This window comes from Fukomys damarensis, unplaced genomic scaffold (assembly GCF_012274545.1).
Source record: "Fukomys damarensis isolate Sample0158 unplaced genomic scaffold, DMR_v1.0_HiC HiC_scaffold_2, whole genome shotgun sequence".
Classification (NCBI taxonomy): Eukaryota; Metazoa; Chordata; class Mammalia; order Rodentia; family Bathyergidae; genus Fukomys; species Fukomys damarensis.
The window spans coordinates 16,500,310-16,519,178 of NW_022900914.1; the positions used below are offsets into that span (position 1 = coordinate 16,500,310).

General features: G+C 44.0%; 1 protein-coding gene across 1 annotated transcript in view; it reads left to right on the forward strand.

Moving 5' to 3' along the window:
* Positions 1 to 18,869, forward strand: part of Crim1 (cysteine rich transmembrane BMP regulator 1) — a gene marked incomplete at its 5' end in the record, with an annotated part of 141,562 nt that overhangs the window by 117,730 nt on the left and 4,963 nt on the right. The window contains 2 exons of the mRNA XM_010611427.3: positions 11,939 to 12,133; positions 17,336 to 17,458. Of these exons, the coding sequence (XP_010609729.1) occupies positions 11,939 to 12,133; positions 17,336 to 17,458 (318 nt within the window). The remainder of the gene's footprint in view (positions 1 to 11,938; positions 12,134 to 17,335; positions 17,459 to 18,869) is intronic.

Consider the following 18,869-nt stretch of genomic DNA (forward strand, 5'->3'; position numbering starts at 1 on the left):
AAAAAAAAAAAAAAAAAAAAAAAAAATTAGCAACAGATCTCATCAGTGTTGAGAATTCTTAGATATTTGTTTGGATGAAAGTTTCTGTTTTGTTTTACTGCCTGATGTGCAAATCTGTAATTAGTAAATTACTCAACTAGTGAATTTGTTTCCACATCATAAAAATAAATCACTTCCGTCACTCACACCACCAGCTCAAAATCGAAATTGTGGAAAGAAAATCATAGTACTCTGGGTCCATCCTTTTTGCCCTTTGCTTTTTTGCCCCCTTTTCCTCCCTATTTCCAATTCGAGATCATTTAGACTATACATTCTTTTTTTTAGTATAGAAAGGAAAGTCCAATTTGGCCCAAATTTGTGATTTTGATTTTTAAGTTAGATTTCAAGCACTTTCACTCAGTTGTGGTTCCTATAAGGACATAATGATTTAGTGGAAGTTTTGTTTTGGTGTCTCTCTCTCAACAACTACCTCCCTGTCCTGATGCATATGTAATTGTATTCTATTAACCTGACTGATCTTCAGGGCACCAGTGGGGCAGGCCTCACATTTGATTGACAGGAACTGCGTGCTGTGGTCACTTATTCATCTCCACGTTTGAAACATGTTGTTTTACCATTGAAGTAGTCATTCAGCCCCTTCTGTCTACATCACACTTACTTCACTTAGATTTCATCTTTTCTCACATAGCCCCGCTGTGCTCAAACATTAGCTCACTTCATGACTGCAACTTAGGGCTTTCCTCTCTTGGTCTCTCCAGTTTGTTTTGGGGGTCTGGTTTTTTACCAGCTTGGGGGTCCTGACTTCCAGGGAGCCTGGTCCCTGTCTGCAGGGCATCAGTCCTGGGCGAAGCCAGCCTACTCATGCTCCAGAAAGATCCCAGAATGCCACTGTTTCTGGCCGTGTGGAGCACACGGAGGATCAGAGCTTGCGAAGTTTCCTGGTTCTGGCTTCCCCGGTTCTACTCCAGGTGATCTACACAAACCCCTTGCCCAGCCCGTGGTGCAGACCTCTCCATGTCTGCAGGACTCCTCCCTGGGTGATGTTCTCATACCTGCCATGCAGCTGGCCTTTTTAAAAAGTGGTCAGAAGTATAAAGTTTGCCTGCTTTCACTTTGTGAAGCATCCTTTTTTCTTATCATAAGAGAAATGAAAATAGTGATCCTACTAAAAGCAGTCTTGTAATTACCACTATTTGTGTTCCTTTCAGCCAGATTATCAAGTCGCTAATGTGCAATGATAATGCTTCTCCTTTGATGTGTGAAGGCCTCATATTATGTGTGCTAATTTAATAGAATGTGTAATACAGACATAATTAATAGGATTGATGATTAATTTTGAAAAGTGAACAGCTTTGTCTAATTACTTATAATACCCCTCATTAGGGACTTCATCCCACTGGAAAGAAACTAAGTAGTAATTACCAAATCATTTTAATGGAACATCCGAAATTCTAATTTTTTTTTGTTCCCTGGCTTCCCACACAGATACGTATAAACTTAGATTTTATTTCTGCAATTTCTTTCTCTATAAGGATGGCTTAAGAGATGACTTGAGTGTGAATCAGGTGGAAGGAGAAGGTCTGATGGGGATTCTTGTGTGTGACAGTAGGTGAGGTATGTGGTTCCTTGTAAATAGGAGACCACTCCATTAAGACCTGCTTTACCTTGCAAGTCAGGGCCGGTTTGAAGCATCCGTGGCCTTATCCCTGGTTACATGCGACATGCATCTCTGGATCCTTTCCAGAGCAAAAGTATAGTGTTCGGATGACATATGACTTCCATGACAGCAAACAAGCTGGCCCTTACCCAGGGACACTCTGGGGACATGCACCCTGCCCGTACCGAATGGCATACTGGCTGCTTGAGGAAAGGGGACCATGAGTGTTCTGATGGAACCTCCACACAGGCCGGGCTTGGTCACTGGGTCATCGGGCAGATGTTACCCATAAGGAGCACTGCTTGGATATGAAGACATTCCTAGTTTAACGTATGGGATCTTCCAGCCCAGCCTGCCGCTGTATCACACCTGTTGGCTTTGGCTGTGCCCCCATTCATAGGACTGATCTTGAAACAACTCTGCACTGGCCAAGTTGAAGCACTACTTGTACATAGAACAGGATGACTTGGCAAGGATGTATTTGTTTGTACCTATGAACTGTGTGTTATTTCAGAAGATACTTGATGTCAGGTATTTAGAGACTTATTTGTTGGCTGAAAATCCTTGTTTCAGTGCATCCTTGTTTTTGTCAAAGGTTATTTTTGGGTAATAGTTACTTGATTTCTTATATGTAATATGGATGATATAAATATATGTGTGATTTATAGTTTTCATTTGAACAAAGGTATTCTGGTATTATATGACTGAGTCATCTTTAGAATGTCTTTATCGTATTTCTTTAAGGATCTCTGAAAATGAGCTGTATGATAGATGGTACAGAAAAACTATTTTCTTGTAGACTGTACATTATCTGTCAAGGGGTTAGCTATTTTTTAATTTACGATATATACTGTATATTATATTTGAAATAGAGCTGTTGCATGGAATCAAACTGGGCTGGCTCATGTTTGAACTATTTTTTCTCACTTGGCTGTGATAACTGTAGTGATCTTCACTGAGCTAATGATTCAGTTAGATTTCTCCCTACTAGGGAAGAGGTCTCTTCTTTATATTAAGCCAGTCTATTATACAACATTCCTTTTGCTTATATTTCTGTTTAAGGCTATCAAAACAGTGTCTTAGACCCATGTGTGTTTGTACACACACATAGACACAGATATCCATACATAGTATATCTTTGGAACATCTGTTGGTCATTGTGTATTCAACTCAGCCTGGGAATCAAATATATAGTAAATATTTAATTCAACATCTTTAAAATACACAACTCATGGAATTCAGTGTTACACGTTTTTAAGCCATAATATTTTGATATTGGCATCATCATTGGAACATTTCACAGCTGCTTTTCCAATGTATGTCTTTAAATTAAAAACTTCTGCACATCGGAAAAGACTTGTCTTAGAGCCAAAGAGAAGATCAAAGCTGTGTCACATACTAGCTGTATGTCTCCATGATCGGATGTCATCTTAGCTCAGTCATCCCCTCCATAGGATGAAAATAATACTGTTGTCCTATGCTTCACAAAAAGAGCTGGAACAGTTAAGTGACACAGTGTACCTAAGGGCTGATACTTCATGAACGGTGAGCACAGATTGAGCTGACCTGAGTAATGTGCAGTAGGTCTTACTGTTAATTGTCGCTCTTGGCTTCTGCGAGAGGAAAGCCTGGCTGTAACATCTCAGTGATGAGCTTGTGAAGGATGAGAATGTTTTAGATTATACTTTGGTGGTGTGCCCCATCCTGCCTATGCTTATCTTTAGAAGCCCAGCTGTGGAAACAGCACACTTCTCCATAGTGTGGGTGTGTGGTGCCAGAGCCTGCCCCAGACTTCACTGTCCTGTCCCAACTCCATTCACTGTCAGCAGCGAGCAAATGGGACTCTTCATATTTTGCCTGCTTTGAGAGGCTGGTCCTATGTGAGGAGTCAGGATCCACCATGATGCCAGGAAAGGCACCTGTCACCAGGGCAGACCCTTCTGGGGAAGAGCTGCTGTAGTCTCCTGTTATTTCTTCACAGCTGCTTGCCTTTTAGACTACATTTGTTTATTCCAAAACGATTTCTGTGTATAACCTCCATGAACCAATGGATGTACCTTGGATTATAGGCCTTGCTATGCATGAGACTGCATTTAAAGTTGAGAATTAAATGATTCCTTTGAACCATTTCAAGGAAGTTTACAAAGTACTTAACCCATAACAGCTGCAAGTGCAAGGGTTGAGCTCTGTTGCTGAGAAACTGTGTAGGAATCAGCCAAGAGGCACTGTGTTTACCAGTTTGGTGAGGTTTCTCTTTATGGAACACAGGGAAATTTATAATTCTTTCATTGACTTGGAGCCCTGGGCAATCACCTGTTCATTCCAGTATATTAAAGAAACCAGAAAGGCCCTTCTGACCTTTATATACAGGCTCCGATTTCTTATCCCAGAAATTAAATAGAAGAAAACAAAGCAAACTCCCATAGCCAAACTGGCTTTCACAACAGTTAAGACATTACAGAGGCAAGAGTCGACCCCTATAATAATATTTGTTTTAATTTTTTTTCTTTTAAAAGACAAAGAACAGCTGTTTTCTGTATTAGAAACTGAAAATTATAAGATAAAATGATCAAACTTTAAATGAAATCAGTGAACATATTTTGGATTTTTTTTTTTAGCCAAAAATATATAGTCATTTCCTGACATAATCACCATCAGCGTATTAGATCTCTGCCTCATTCAAACAGTCCTGGCCCTGCATTCGGGCTGAGCACGTGTGGAGTTCTGACCTCACTCTCAGAGTCCATGATGCCCCTGAGCTGGAGTAACAGAGCTCAGTGCCCGCCCATGAGCTGCTGGCTCAGATTCCTGCCTTACTGCAGTTTCTCTTTGTCTCTTCTTTGTTTCTTGTTTTTTTAAGTTGCAATATTTTCTCAAATAGACTGTTCATATTTTGTTTATCCTCCAAGCTTATATGCCCAGCACTTGATGCCGAAACAAAAATGGCATCATAGGCCAGGGATTTAGGTGTCTTGTCAGTTGAGAGAAATTAAAATATATGTTTACGAGTGGTATTTTGTTCCTTTGTGGACTCAAGAAAGAATATTCTAATGCATGACAACAGGTGCACACTGACATTGTTACAAGTGCCTTCTCTGCACCTGCCCAGGCCAGCTGTGAAGCTGGTAATACCTGGCTGTCGTTTTCACTTCATTTCTAAATCTCGTGTCACCCACAGTGTCCATGGCACCTTTTACACCTGCCTGAATGATTTCTCTAAAGTCTCCCTTAAATCCCTCCCACCTCGCATTTCAGGACCCACATTAAAGCGGGATGTTATGAGCGTGGCCAGCTCTCTGCAGTCCTCTTGGATGTGGACTCCCACGAGGCTTTTGAGCCCCCCCCCCCGAGCCACAAGCATCTCCCACAGGCGGCTCCTGAGCACCTTTTACACTGCTGTGTCCCGGGCCTCAGAGGACCCTGTCTCCCTACAGAGGAGGAGCACGTGCCCCACCATCCCACTTTGTTGGGTTGGTTTGCAAGAGGACTGATTCTGAGTGAGAGCTGCATTTAGCTTCTTGGCCACCAGGATCCCAGGGTAAATTACTTTTCCAGACTCTGAATAGTACACAGGAGATTTGAAAGAACTGATGCAATTTCTAAAGCTGCCTGACTTCCTCCCAGGAAGTTACTCCCACACTATGACCACCAGAACAGAATTAGAACCTGAAGTATCCATCCAAGAAAGTTGTCTCCGAGGCAGAAAGTGAAAACCCAAGTTTACCATAGGTTAGAGTAGATTGGGGGATTTCTCCATCTTTCTATGAAGGAAAGCACGGCACAGTCTGGAGGTGCCTTCTTTCCTGAGCATATGTGGTCTGGAGTCAGCGAAGGCTGTGCATTCACATCAGTCAATAACAAGATTCTAAGTTAGATTGATTGGATTTTGATAGAGGCAGAAAACAGCACTTCTAGATCTCCCTAGCCGTTCACTGGCTTTATGGTGTAGTTAAAATAGCTCAAAAGTAAAAACACAAGTCCAATCTCTACAGCCTGTTAAGTCTTCTTTTCTTAATGTGAGAAGACTTGAGGTGGTGAAGTTTAAGCAGTCGAAGAAGTCAGCCTGGAAGGAGAGAACATCTCATGACCTAGACATGTATTCCCTTTTTGCAACAACAGGAATCCAGGAAAAATATAAGTGAAACAATTCTTCATCTCTAAAACTGAAAGACATTGTGTATTTTTATTGTGGTCATAGGTATTCCAAGATAATGCTGCTTGTATTTGAATCCATAACAGAAAGGACACATCTTGAGCATTTCGTGAGTCAAAGCATCCCTCTCATGCAGCCACTGTGGCAAAGGGCTCCAGGCTCCTGATACACAATGGTGGTGATGATCACAGAAGTGAATCTTCAGCCTCTAGCTGCAGCTTTGCTTCTGGAAGAGGTCTAAGTCATTTCAAGCTGAATCTAGTGGATGAAGTACAGGCCAGAAATGAGGAAACCAGGGTTAATCTAAACCAGGGGTGACCATGAAGTTTTTCCTTGCACATTTCAATAATTGGCCCTGGATGCCTTTGCAAAAGAAAATGCCAAAGCTGTATAAAGCAAGGATATTGTCATGGGACTGCATGTATAGCCTGCTGCAAGGACTTCTTGGAAGGGAGATATAACTCCTGATGTGTTTGTTTTTAAAATAAACTTTATTACATTACTGTCATACCTCATGTTTTCCTTGGAACTTCTGCTCAAGTCCTCTTCTTCCAAGAGAGAGTTAGGGAGAACTGTGAACCGAAAGACCTGCCAATGGAGATTTTTTTCAAGGAGGACCATGAATCCTTAGTAATTACTTTGATGTCTTCATTCCTCGACAGGACTGTGCTAGGCATATATATGCAGTCAGTTGAAAGGAATGGTACCCGTTTCCTAGATTCAGTAAGCAGTAACTTTTGTGTGCTACCAGTGCCTGCCTGAAAAGTGGCCCTCCCTCAGGTCATCCCACTGTGTGCCTGGTGGCCAGGAAATGCATGTAGCCAGACCCACTCAGGTTCCTGTCCTCACCTAATGTTTCTGAGCAACCCATCTTGGGCAAGCAACATAACTTCGCTGTTACTCAGATTTCTATGGAATTTAAAGTGTCCTGTCCATTGGGTTATGGAGCTCAAGTGAAACTGACTATTAAAAAGTGTTTAGCCTGGGTCTTAATACACAGCAGGCATTGAGTAAGTGAAAGTTATGAGCACTAGTGGGTATTGAAGAGAAGAACTTAATGTCATTGTCAGCTTAAGCAAACCCTTTGGAGTGATAAATGTACTGGTTAGAATTAAATGCCACAGTCCAGTTGATGGCCACATACTTGTGTAAGATTATTCTTAATCTTATTCCAGACTTTTTCTGCATTCCTTTTTAGGCTGAGTATTTAAAAAACTTGTATTGTAATGTATTCTTGATTAGACTTATGCTGTTCCCCCAAAAGATGGCAGTAATTTTATTAGTCTGTCTCTTAGAACTTCAGGCTGCTTAAGTCCTGTCCTTGTGTCCCTCTGTTTCTCAAAGTCTCTCAAGCCTTCCAGCAGATCTTCCTTAGATTAACCCAGAAATTTCCTGGAAGAAGCCAGTGTACCTAGGAGAGGTACGAGCATGTTAGACATGGGCACACCAAGGCTGGCTGTGAGCCAAAATTTGCCCTTTCAGGCCTTTCTTTGTTTAGGTCATTGGCCTTTTACTCAAAAGCAGAATATTTCTTTGAAGGCTTATTAACTAAAATCTAATCTAATCTTGACCAAGTGGCAGGCACCTTGCTAAAGATTACCTTGGGCTTTAAAAAAAAAAAGACAAACAAACAAAAAAAAACCTGAAAGAGTCCTCCATTCATACAAAAATTGAGTAGAGCAGTGACCAACCCATGCTACATATCTCAGGGACAACTGTGAGTTGGTTTTATATCACGTGTGAAAAAGCACTTGCAGTTATAAAATTTGTTATTGATTCAAACTGATTAAATGTGACATCAAGCATTTTTCTGTGGCAGCCGCTGAAACAGGGCTCATCATGGATTAGGAGTGCATTTGGGGTCCCTGCCACCTCAGTGTCATACAACCACTGCTAACATTGCCTCTTCCTGCATTGGGCACTGATACTAGCTCAGCCTTCCATGGATTGGGAATGTTTTGGTTGGCCAAAATTTTTTCTAGAGAGCCCCAGCCACACTGGAGCCAACATGAAAAGAATCCTGCCAGTGCTGCCTGCTGGCAGTAGGTTGGCATTGATTTCTGTCCTCTGTCCATCTGACACCCCCTAAGTTTCAAACCCAGTAAGATAACGTCCCAACATCAAGTTTGAATTAACAGTTGCAGATGAACTCAAGTTGAAGGTGAGATGCTTCCAAGTTAATCAGTGACAAGTACAGCTTGAGGGAAACAGACAAATACTTAGAAACCAGGTCCTTGGCAGTCAGCCCACCCCTTGCGAGGAAGTAGTTTCACTCAGCTCTGTAGGGTCCTGACAGCTCCAGGAACCTTCCTCTGAGCAGCTGTGTACCATGAGGCTCCCTGTGGGAGCCCCGCAAAGTAACAGGTTCCACTACATTCATGGTCATCACTCTGCCACTTTGAATATTTAACCTTCATGGGATTTAGTAAGGAATTATCTTGATGACAGAATGAGAAATGTTAATTTTATCTACTATGTGGTCAAACGTTCTTTCAGCCCCTCACCTCCAAAGCATCCAGAGTAATTGTTCTTTCTCGTATCATTTTATAAATACGCCTTTAGACAGGGACCTCATACAAATACCAAATGAGTGTTTACATAGACGCTTGTGTTAGGCTGAAGCTCAGCATTTGATCTTCAGCACTGCTTGTGTGGTTTAATTTTCTTGCAATCTTGAAATTCTTCTAAATGGGTCGGCATCATTCAAGAAGCACCACATTGCATGTACAGGATCCTTAGAATCAAACTTAAGTCCACGATTTTCCCTTCCCTGTTTTCGCATTTGTGGGTAGCCAGGGTGGTGGGAGAAGAGTATTGCGTATGAGTGTGTCCATGTGTGAGATTTCTGCTTTATATATTTTTGACTTACTATCAAGAGTAGCTTGTTTTGTTGCTAAAAATTCAATCGTCTAATAATCACTGTTAAGATTTTGCTTCCTTTCTAGAGTTTTTAGTTGTTCTCCTTACAGGGTTGAGTTTAGACTACACATAACAACACAGTATTCTTTCAGTCAGTTATGTCATAAGTCATGTAAGTATTCCCTTATTGTTGGTGTTTAATTTCTTGCTATTATAAACATCTCCATAAAAAACTTCTCTTTCAGGCATTTTCTTGTTTTTTTCTAGATTACTACAAGTAGAATTATTGCTAGAGGAAATGTACACACTTTAAAGCCACATGAAGGGTTTAACATAGCAGCTCTGCCTACTGCCCCACACACTCTTAGCAGGCTTTTCCTGCCTGTGCCTTCCAATGACTGGCTGAAATTTGCCCTCTTTTACCCTGACATGCCTCAAATCTGTTCTCCCTTTGTGACAGCTTTCTGGCCATATTCACACAGGGAAGCTAAGAGTTTGCAGGTCATCTGCTACAGTTCTGGTTGATCCACTGGGACAACTGAACAATTTGATGAGGCCTTGCCAGGCCCCAGACAAGGTCACCAACTGTTTACTTAAAGCAGGAAAATGACTCTGATACTGGAATTACCTCTGCCTGGCCTCCCATGCAAGAGACAGTGTCATCTTTCATGCCTCCCTCCTCCCCATGTGTGGCCTGACAGTTCTCAGAAACAGCTCTCAGGTCTAACCCGGCCTTTCCATCTCTACCACCTCTGCGCTGACATAGGCCCATATCACATCCCTTTAACATTAGTATCCGAATTTGACCTAACCATTAGGACTTCCGTGTTGTCATATTCCAGAGTTCTCTTCGGAAAAAGTAAGTTAATCAGGTCCCTCTCTCCTCCATAGGAAGAGATAAGAATTTTTTCAGTTCTTATTGAAGACCCTTTACTAAGTCCATGTACAGATGCACTCACACATTTTAATACACCACGACACTTACCACTGTACCTCCAACAGGCCAAACTCGTATGCACACCACCTACTTTGTGTACCTTCCTCTACCTCCTTCATATTCTCCTGTTCATTCCTCAAGGTAAACCAAAGCATCGAATCCTGGGAAGAGATTTCTGAGTTCCATAGCAGAGTTCGTTGTTTGGCCCTTTGTGTTGTCTGGCTGTGTTTTCAGGAACCTCCAGACCTGTCTCCACCACTGCTGTGTTGGCCTCTGAGCCAAGGATTGCCTTCTTTAGCATCGATTTTGTAAGATGTGCAAATGCCATTCTGATGTTTAGCACATAATTACTCTTTCTAACATCTTTTTTTTTTTATTTAATTTATTGGTACATTCTAGGTAGACAGTACAGTTACATTCATTACTGGGATCTTGTACCTTTACATGCCAGGTCTTGGTCTTTCTAACATCTTAACCTAATTTTAAAAGATAATTTTGACCTTTTAAACATTAGTAGCATTAAATATCTTGCGAAGATCTTAAGAAAATACAGACCAGTTGTTGGTCTTGAGTCAAACCCCTTTTAGCAGAGTCCTCAGCTTTGTGTCTGTCCCTCCTTCACTTTCTCTCCCAAGAGCAGCTCTGATGAAAGAGGTCATAGAGGAAAGAGACCAAGAGTGACAGACAAGATGTGGCGAGGAATTTCACCTTCTCTTTTGTAATTTCCTCTCACAGTGACAGGGTTGGTCCCAGTCAGTGAAGTTGGTCCAACATGAGCCATTTATGTAAAATATAATCGGCAATATTGCTTTATAAAGGAACACTCCCTGCTACCTCATAGGTTCTAGATTTGATGGCCAAAACCAGTGTCTTTGGTGAAATGTTGACTGGAGGTCAGAATTCTACTTGAATTAGGCTCTGCTTGGCCTGTTTGGCAGGGACATTAGCGCAAACTTGAGTCATGGGTTTGGTTTGAAGGCCTCCAAAGTTGGTTTTAACCTAATAGTGTACCAGAATATTTCCTTGGAACATGTACAAACACGGTGAAGTCCTTTTTAAACAGATATTAATAGACACTGAAAAGTTCTGATAATAACTAGGACTTGCCGTAATTTCTCAGTATTCCCTGTTGAGCCTTAAGCAGCAGGAGGAGAAACACAGGAAAGTGTTGAAAAACACAGAGGCTACACATTTTAACTCTTGATGTAAGTCACCTCCTGTGCTCAGACGTCTTGGGTGCTGTACTCTGTGTCTGTTCAGTGGGTTTTTCCCCTGTGAAGAATTTCCCAGTTGCCTTCCCGGAAGGAAGAGTGCAAGGTCCTGGCGACAACTCCTTTCCTAAGGAGCTTTCCTTTCAGATTCCTGCGTAGTTGTTCATTTACTAGTGACCAGTGGTGAGTGAAGCTGCCTTTGGAGTCTGAACATAAAGTGTCCCCAGAGTAGTAGCAGTCGTCTAGTTACTGGCCTGCCTGTGACAGGAAGTGCTCATGTTTCTCCATGGATTTGCCCCATCTCTGCCTGGCTTCTGGTCACATGGGTCACTGGGGGTCACTTGGACTCACTCAGAACCACCATTGTTGAGCTGTGGAGGGAAAGGAGGTAGCTGTAAATAAGTTAATAAGAGAAAGGAACTTTCAAGGAAAAGGTTGGTTGAGAGCAGAATTAAGCATGGCAAAGGGGAGGGAGGAAAGAATGTTTTGGCTATAAATTCCTGTATTATACGTCAAAATTCCTTTTTAAAAACATTTTGTTCCCAAGAACCATAGCTTGCCCTCAAAAAACTGGACTGAGATAAAATAAACTTGTTTCTGAAGTGGAAATGTTTTTGTTGGTGAGAGAGAAATCCATACAGCATCTCTAAAAGCTGTAGGAAACGGTTATCCCAGCACTAACTCCCCTTGTAGGGTGGCAGAGGAAACCCACCGCTTCTGTACAATGTTCTGTTTCCTCGCATTATTTTTTTTTTAAGACTTTAACTAAAATCGGGGCTTTCTTGAGTCCATCTCTGGCCGAAATACACGTCACTGGATCTTTTCTCAGTATCTGTGTATCTCTATAGGTGACAATCCAATGACACTTCAGCTCTCATGGGTGGCCCAGCTGGCCATTCCAGTTACCACCCTGGGTTAGCCTGTGTGGCCTTTACTCGGGTTCAGGCCACAGGTTCTGTACTTCAGGTTCTGAAGGCCTCGGAGGAGAAATGACAGCAAGGAACTGAGGGAACAGATGATTCACTGAATCCTGGCGATCTTAAAGCACAGTATGGTGGCACAGAGCTGTCGCTGTGTGCTGTCACCTCAGGGAACTCCCCATGTGCTGTTCTTTTCACTAGAGGACACAGTTCCAAAGAAGGCGGTGTGTCACTTTGGCGGGAAGGCCTACGCCGACGAGGAGCGGTGGGACATTGACAGCTGCACACACTGCTACTGCCTGCAAGGCCAGACCCTCTGCTCGACCGTCAGCTGCCCCCCTCTGCCCTGCGTGGAGCCCATCAACGTGGAAGGGAGTTGCTGCCCGATGTGTCCAGGTACTTCGGCCGCCACCCTTCCATTGCCAGGCTGTAATTCTGACTTCGGACCCAGAATCTGCTCGCCCAGAGTGGAGGCCCAGCTAAAATCGTTCCACGCAGACACCCGGGGTCACTGACTGCCCAGGCGAGGGCTCATTTGGGTTCCAGGTCAGAATTGCTGTGGTTCTTGTGACTTGCATCCCCTAATGTTTCCTGGCAGTAAAGCCGTACAGGTATAGCTAAACTGTTAATGACACCTGCCCTGTCTGAGTAGCAGTTTTAGTGCTGTGCCAGACCAGCCTTGTTAGAAAGACTCAAGCTCAGACACAGGGGAATATGCTTGAGAGCTGTTGCAACGCGAATGTTTATCAGAGCCTACACGGGCGACTAGCATTCAAAGAACACAGTTCTGGTTCATTCTTTTGTCAGTTCTTCATGTCCAGCCTTTACTGCTACCATCACATGCAGCCTTGTCCCAGGTCTTCAGGTGCCCTTTTCACCTCTTCCCACGAGAACTCCCCTCACTGGCTGTCCTGGACCCCGTGCTTGCATTTCTCCCCAAATCCCACTGTTCATCTCCTCAGCATCATTCAGTCTCTTAGTTTTACCTGAGGCCCCCACAACTGCCCAGATCCTCACCCAGGCCTTGTCCTGGTTTCTGAAATAGTCCCGCTCCTAATCCCAGCAATGGAGCACTTGAGCCCTCCCTGGGGCAAACTCTGAACGGAGTTCCTAAGCTGCTCCCCTAAACACACAGACTTCCTACGCAGCCTGACGGCCCAGACAAAAAGGAGCGAGGGCCCAGGCTTGGCTCCCATGGACGGAGGGCCCCGGTGTGTCAGGAACCTTTCCATCTTCACCTCAGTTCTGTCTGGCAGCATTGTTAGAGAGTCTCACTCTACTCAGAATGGTAACCCAGGATTTCTGCCAATTTAGAAGCACATTTCAGGCTGTACAGTTGTAAAACCCAGAGCGTTAGCTGAACAGTGCCCATGTTGGCCTCGTATTTAGATACTGTACAGACTGGCCCTGTTTGAGCAGTTCTGAAAATATCCATTTAGCCCCTAAAAAGAACGATGTTAAATGCAAAACAGTCAGTCCCCACTTCCTGTCTGGACTTAGATAATAGCAACTCCTGGTGCAGCTGTTTGCTTCTTCGTACCTGAAACCCTTTCTCCACTTGGCCTCCAAATCACTGAACTCTCTGGTGTTCCTCCCTTGTCCCCAGTGCTCCTTCTCAGTGTCCTTTTGCCAGACCCTCCTCACCTGCCCACTCTCTGAAAGTTAGAGCAAAAGCAGTTTGCCCTGATCATCTTGACAAGTGTTGGCAGCATTCCAAAGCGGATGGGAGCAGGAAACTAAAGATAACGGTTAGACAGCTCTGATACAGACCATGAATGCCAAATTCATGCACAGATTTTACTCCAGGGGAGAGTGACCTTGCAGGGTTTCATAGAGAAAGGATCTGCACTGGATCTTAAAAGATACGTGCACTCTTTGTCGGAGTGAAGAAGGCAGTCTGACTAAAGATCTCGAGATGGGAGAAGTCACAGCCATTGCCTCGGGAGATGTAAATTCTAATAGCTGAAGTAAGGACAAAAATAATCAGCACTGGTCAATGTTATTAATGCTCTATCAGATGAAGAATTATATTTTGTCCTTGGTAGGAGTGGGAGGCCCCTTTTTGAGCAGGTGTTTGGGGGAAGACTGGCAGGGTGTTGTTCAGGAGGGACTAAGGTATAAGAAGCCAGGACGGCTGTGACATGGACAGCGGATGTTGCAGGAGTGGGCCAAGGACCCAGATTCAGGCTGGTGTAGGAGTAAAGTTTCAGTGTCCTTGGTTTGTGTGTTTAATGTGAAGACAGATACTGCTAACATCCTTGTTCATCACTCAAGATTTCTCCAGTGACTTCTCAGAGTCAGTGCTGGCCTGGAACTTAATTGCTGTTGTTTAACTCTCCTTTCTGCTGCGCTGCGGATGACTCACTCCTCCATCTTAACTCTCAGCAGATTTGGCCGTCACGTTTGGGCCACGCTGTGTTGATGAAGGCAGATGGGTTCTGGTCTCGTGCCCTGACAGCTCACTGTGTGGCCTTGGGCAAAGGTTCTCCCAGTTTTAGACCCACCCACTTCTCATCTGGATAGCGCATGCCCCCCACAGGTGCTGTGAGGAGGACGTGACGGTAGCGGCACTCTCCGGTCTCTCGGGCCAGCGGGACAGCAGGTGTTCGGGTGCCAGTTTCCCTTTTGCCGTCTTTGGGTATGAGCACCAAGCCTGTGAGCCAGGGGGGTGGTTAGTCCTTGCTCCCTTTTACAGGAGGAGGTAAGTTAGGGAAAGTTAGGTGCAGCTGCTTAGGTCTGGGACAATTGGCCCTGTCACTTCAGGAAGCCTCCACCCAAAAACAGCGGTGCCCTCAGCTTATGAGCCTCCAGCAGTCTGCCCCACATCCCAGAAAAGGACAGTTTATGGAAGCGCACTCTAAAAATGACCAGATGGCTCTGAAAATAAAACATTTCACCAATTACGTTGTCTTCAGTGCCTCTGAAATTCCTGTCAGCGAGAACTACAGGAGCAGTCCCGGTGCCGTGGAGGGAGGAGGGCTTCTGTGCCCGGCTCCGGGCTGTCCCTCTGCAGTAGGCACAGGAAGAGGGGCTCTCTAACGAAGGGACTGTATTTTAGAGTCTGGGTTTGAATGCAGTGTTTGGCCTTACAAGGCCTGGATCCAGGCATGGAAACCAATAGCATTTCTCCTCCTCTTGGTTTCTCTAAGCATCTTTTTGCTGACGGATGTTCTCTCTCCCTCTTCCCTCCCTCTCCCTCTCTCTCCCTTCCTCCCTCCTATTCCCTCTCCCTCTCTCTCCTCTCTCCCTCTCTCCCTCTCCCTCTCTCTCCTCTCTCCCTCTCTCCCTCTCCGCAAAACTGCTCAGAGACAGTTTCTCTCTTAAGTTCAAATAGGAATGGACACCCACCCTTGTGTGGAGCTGTATTTTATGAGAAAGCAGGTGTGGGGGGTTTTACTCAGAGCTGAACTGAGTTTAGGGGAACAAGCTGACCCAAAGGACGGGCAGGAGCTTCTGAGTGGTCATCAGGGGAGGTCCTGGGCTCAGCAAGGATCGGTGCTGCTCAGAGCTGTCTCCGCAGCGTCTAGCCCAGCGCCCACCACAGAGGACGTGCTCGGGAAGCAGGTGTAGACTTTCTCCGACCTGGACCTGACCTCCTAATGTCCCTGCCTCTGCCTCAGACCGAGCCTTGCTAAGCCCCCACAGGAAGAGAACTTAGCCGATAGTGTCTGTTGTTGGCATAGTTCTCCCAGAAACTTGGCTCTAGGGAGGACTGTTCCAGGCCTGAGAATGTCAGCGCTGCTTCTCCACTACCACACCCCAGACAAGCCCAGCTTTGGAGCCTTGGCGTGGCTGTCAGCAGCCACAGGTTTAGTGGAACAGACCGCCCGTTCCCCTCTCATGGGGAGGCCTGGAGCCAGCCACGTGTTGGCGCTGCTGTCTGTCATAGACAGGGCAGGGAAGGGGCGAAAGGACGCTGCACACTGAAAGATTCCACACGAATGTTTTCCCCCCAGATTCATTGGGAAGATTCATGCCACACACCTGTTAGTGGGTGGACAGAGTACTGTCCCTCTACACACACTCTACACACTCGTACCTCCCAGACCTACCAGATAAGGACCTACGAGAGCCAGTACAGTTTATAAAGGTGTTTGGATCATTCTGATACAGAATCACGTGATACAGGACTTCGTTACATAGTTCAGGTTGGCCTTGAATTCACTATGTAGCCCAGGCTCGCCTCAAACTCTAAGCGATCCTCCTGCCTCAGCCTCCCAATTGCTGGGATTACAGGTGTGCACCACCACACCTGGCTTCTTGAGAATCATTCATTTGTATTCAGTCCTGTTTCTGCACATGTTTTCACTACAGCCTATTTCTAATTCTGGAGTTTTCAGGGGCCCACTGAACCTTTGGAAACTAAAGAGGCCTTCTAAGCCTAAAGGCCTTGTAAGTAGAAGATTAGAAGATTACGGCTAAAGTGGCTTTGTACTTGGGTGAAGTAAAAAACCCTGAGCTTTGGAATCCCAGAACTCTGGAATGCTGTACATTGGAATCCTGGCTCCCCACTTACTAGTGATTTTCCTTAACCTCTCTAGTTTACTTCCCTGGCTGAGTGCTTTGCTGACTCACACTGGAAGCTTAGCAGGTACTCTCTCCTCTATTACTTTGTTGAAAGCCTGACAAAATCTTTCGGTTTTATGACAAAACAATCAAATAGGATTATTAATCCTGTTTAATTTATATTCTCTATTTTATTTTGATCTTTAGGTTATTGTATTTAGGGTTATCAATGCTGACTAACATGTGTATAACAGTCACTTAATATGGAACAGATGTGATCAAAAGAAAGAACATGAGTGTTGCAGACTTTTATTGTGACATTCTGAAAGTAATACAGGTTAAGAATTCTTTTCATTAAACTGCCGGGCTAGTTGTCAGCCAGGTGAAGTACAGGTATGAAATGTACTGAGAAAACCTCTGAATTTTCTTCTCTAATGCCTTTCAGAACTTGGCTTCCAAAAATCGTAAGGATAAAGAATATTCTCCTTAGTCAGTTTTATTTCACCATATAGTGTTGTCTTTTTTTTTGGTACCGGGGATCGAACTGGGGTCCTTGTAGTGTTGTCTTCATCAAGACGCCTGTGCAGTCCAACCAGATAGTGCTGACCCCGTGACTGCAGATGAATTTCCCACCAAGGCTTCACTGGCGCCATCACAGACACATGCAGTGTGGCACAGGCCGCTTTCCAGGTCTGCCTCCACCTGTGACTGTGTCCAATTCCACTGACATTTTATGTAAGTGAGCATTATGGGTTAAAGAGCCACAGCTATTAAAGTACAGCATTCAGCTGCCCCAAAGTAAAGTATGCCGGTTTAGTCGGTCCTTACTGGTTTATACAAACTAGAGAGCCACCGCTTGACATGAAGAAACCTGGTGGGTAGGAAACTTCTTGTTCTTTTCATTGCTGTGAGAAATGCTTACCACGCTGCAGAGTTGGTGAATGCATTAATAATGTAAACACAGAAACTGAACCTCCGGTGTCCGGGGACCCACAGTATTACATCAGAGGTTCCATTTGGATTGCTGAGATGAAAGCCAACAGAAAGGTGGCTTCTCCATCATCTCTTAAGAAAACTGCCTCCTTCTTTTAGAAATGTACGCCCCAGAACCAACTAACATACCCATTGAGAAGAAAAACTATCATGGAGAGATTGACCTGGAAGTCCCTGCGTGGCCCACACCTAGTGAAAATGACATCATTCATCTCCCTAGAGGTAAGCGTCGGAGTCACTGGAGATTTGTCTACCTCTTCTCTGCGGGCTACTTTGTATTTTTTTTTCCTTTTTAAAGTTTCCTGTGAGTATTTTAAATGACTTGCCCAAGTAAGTTCAAATAATTAGTATAGGGAAGACTTGCTTGGCTGGGACATATTAAATACCAAACACTGATAAAGTAAGTCTCAGCAAGTAATTGGATAAACTTCCTGGCTGTACATGCTCAGAGACGGGGTGATGATGGAAAGAAATATGTTCGTAGTCATAAGTGGTTGGTATGGAATTTCTACACCATCTCTCAAAAATCTGTGTGAATAAACTTTGTAAGCAGCGTAATAGTGAATTATTCACTGTCCCTGTGGGTTCTGTACTAAGCACGAATGCCTTAGATCGCCCTCTCCTTCTGGGTGGTTCTCACTCTAAGAGTTCAATTTATTACATGTGTTGAATTTTCCAGTCACCAGGTTTAGTCCATGACTTTTTTTCTTGTTCGGTCCTTCAGTTGTGTATAATAAAGAGGTTTGTTTCTTCATAGCTCAGTAGTAAGCGAGTTCCTTACAATACTGCCTTCTCTACAAGAACACTAGTACCAACTTGCTCAGAGTCATGGCTCAACACTGCCTCCTGTCGACACCATATTCATTTGCAGAATGATTCCTGTACAGTTTTTATATTTTTTCTTTTGGGAGGAGCAGTACTCATTGCTGGAGAGATAAACAGTCTTATTTTAGATACTTTAAATGTCACGCTTGGATCATGCTAGATGACCAGGAGCCAAATTCCTGGACCCCAGGTTTGGTCTCCTTGTATATAATTAATTGCTCTGTCCAACTGTGTGTCCAACATTATGCTTAGAATCAGTCAGTAAACATCAAGGCCTTCTGGGCGCCCCCCGCTCTGTGGCAGGTGCTGGCTTTGGTCATAGAAATCACCCTACCTAGTGTGGTGCGTTGAACAGTTGTGTGCAGTGTCCCTGTTAAAAGTTCTTGAAGAGAAGTTTCCTTACATGTCAGTATATGCTACTCCCACATAACTGAGGTTGTGACTCCTACTGATGATACCAGTCTTCATTTTCTGCTTTGGCTGCTGGAAAGTTCACTTGCTTTTAGCATCAAAACAGAACAGAAAGACTGAGTTTTATACGGAAACCTCAGTTTCAGCTTAATTTTCCTTTCACCAAAATTTTTCTTAATTTACTTTTTAATCTTGCCATAAGACATTTTCCTAAAACCATTCCCTGTAATGACTTCAAGATTCATTCTTTTGTTTGCTTTTTATTTAAAACCTGAATTCAATACAGTGTTGCTTTTATCTGAGATTTCTCTTAATGCTGGTAAATGTTTCTTTTCTCCCCTTCCTAGAAAGTATTAACATCCCCACTGGCTCAAATGAGTAGGCAAATTCTCTTCCC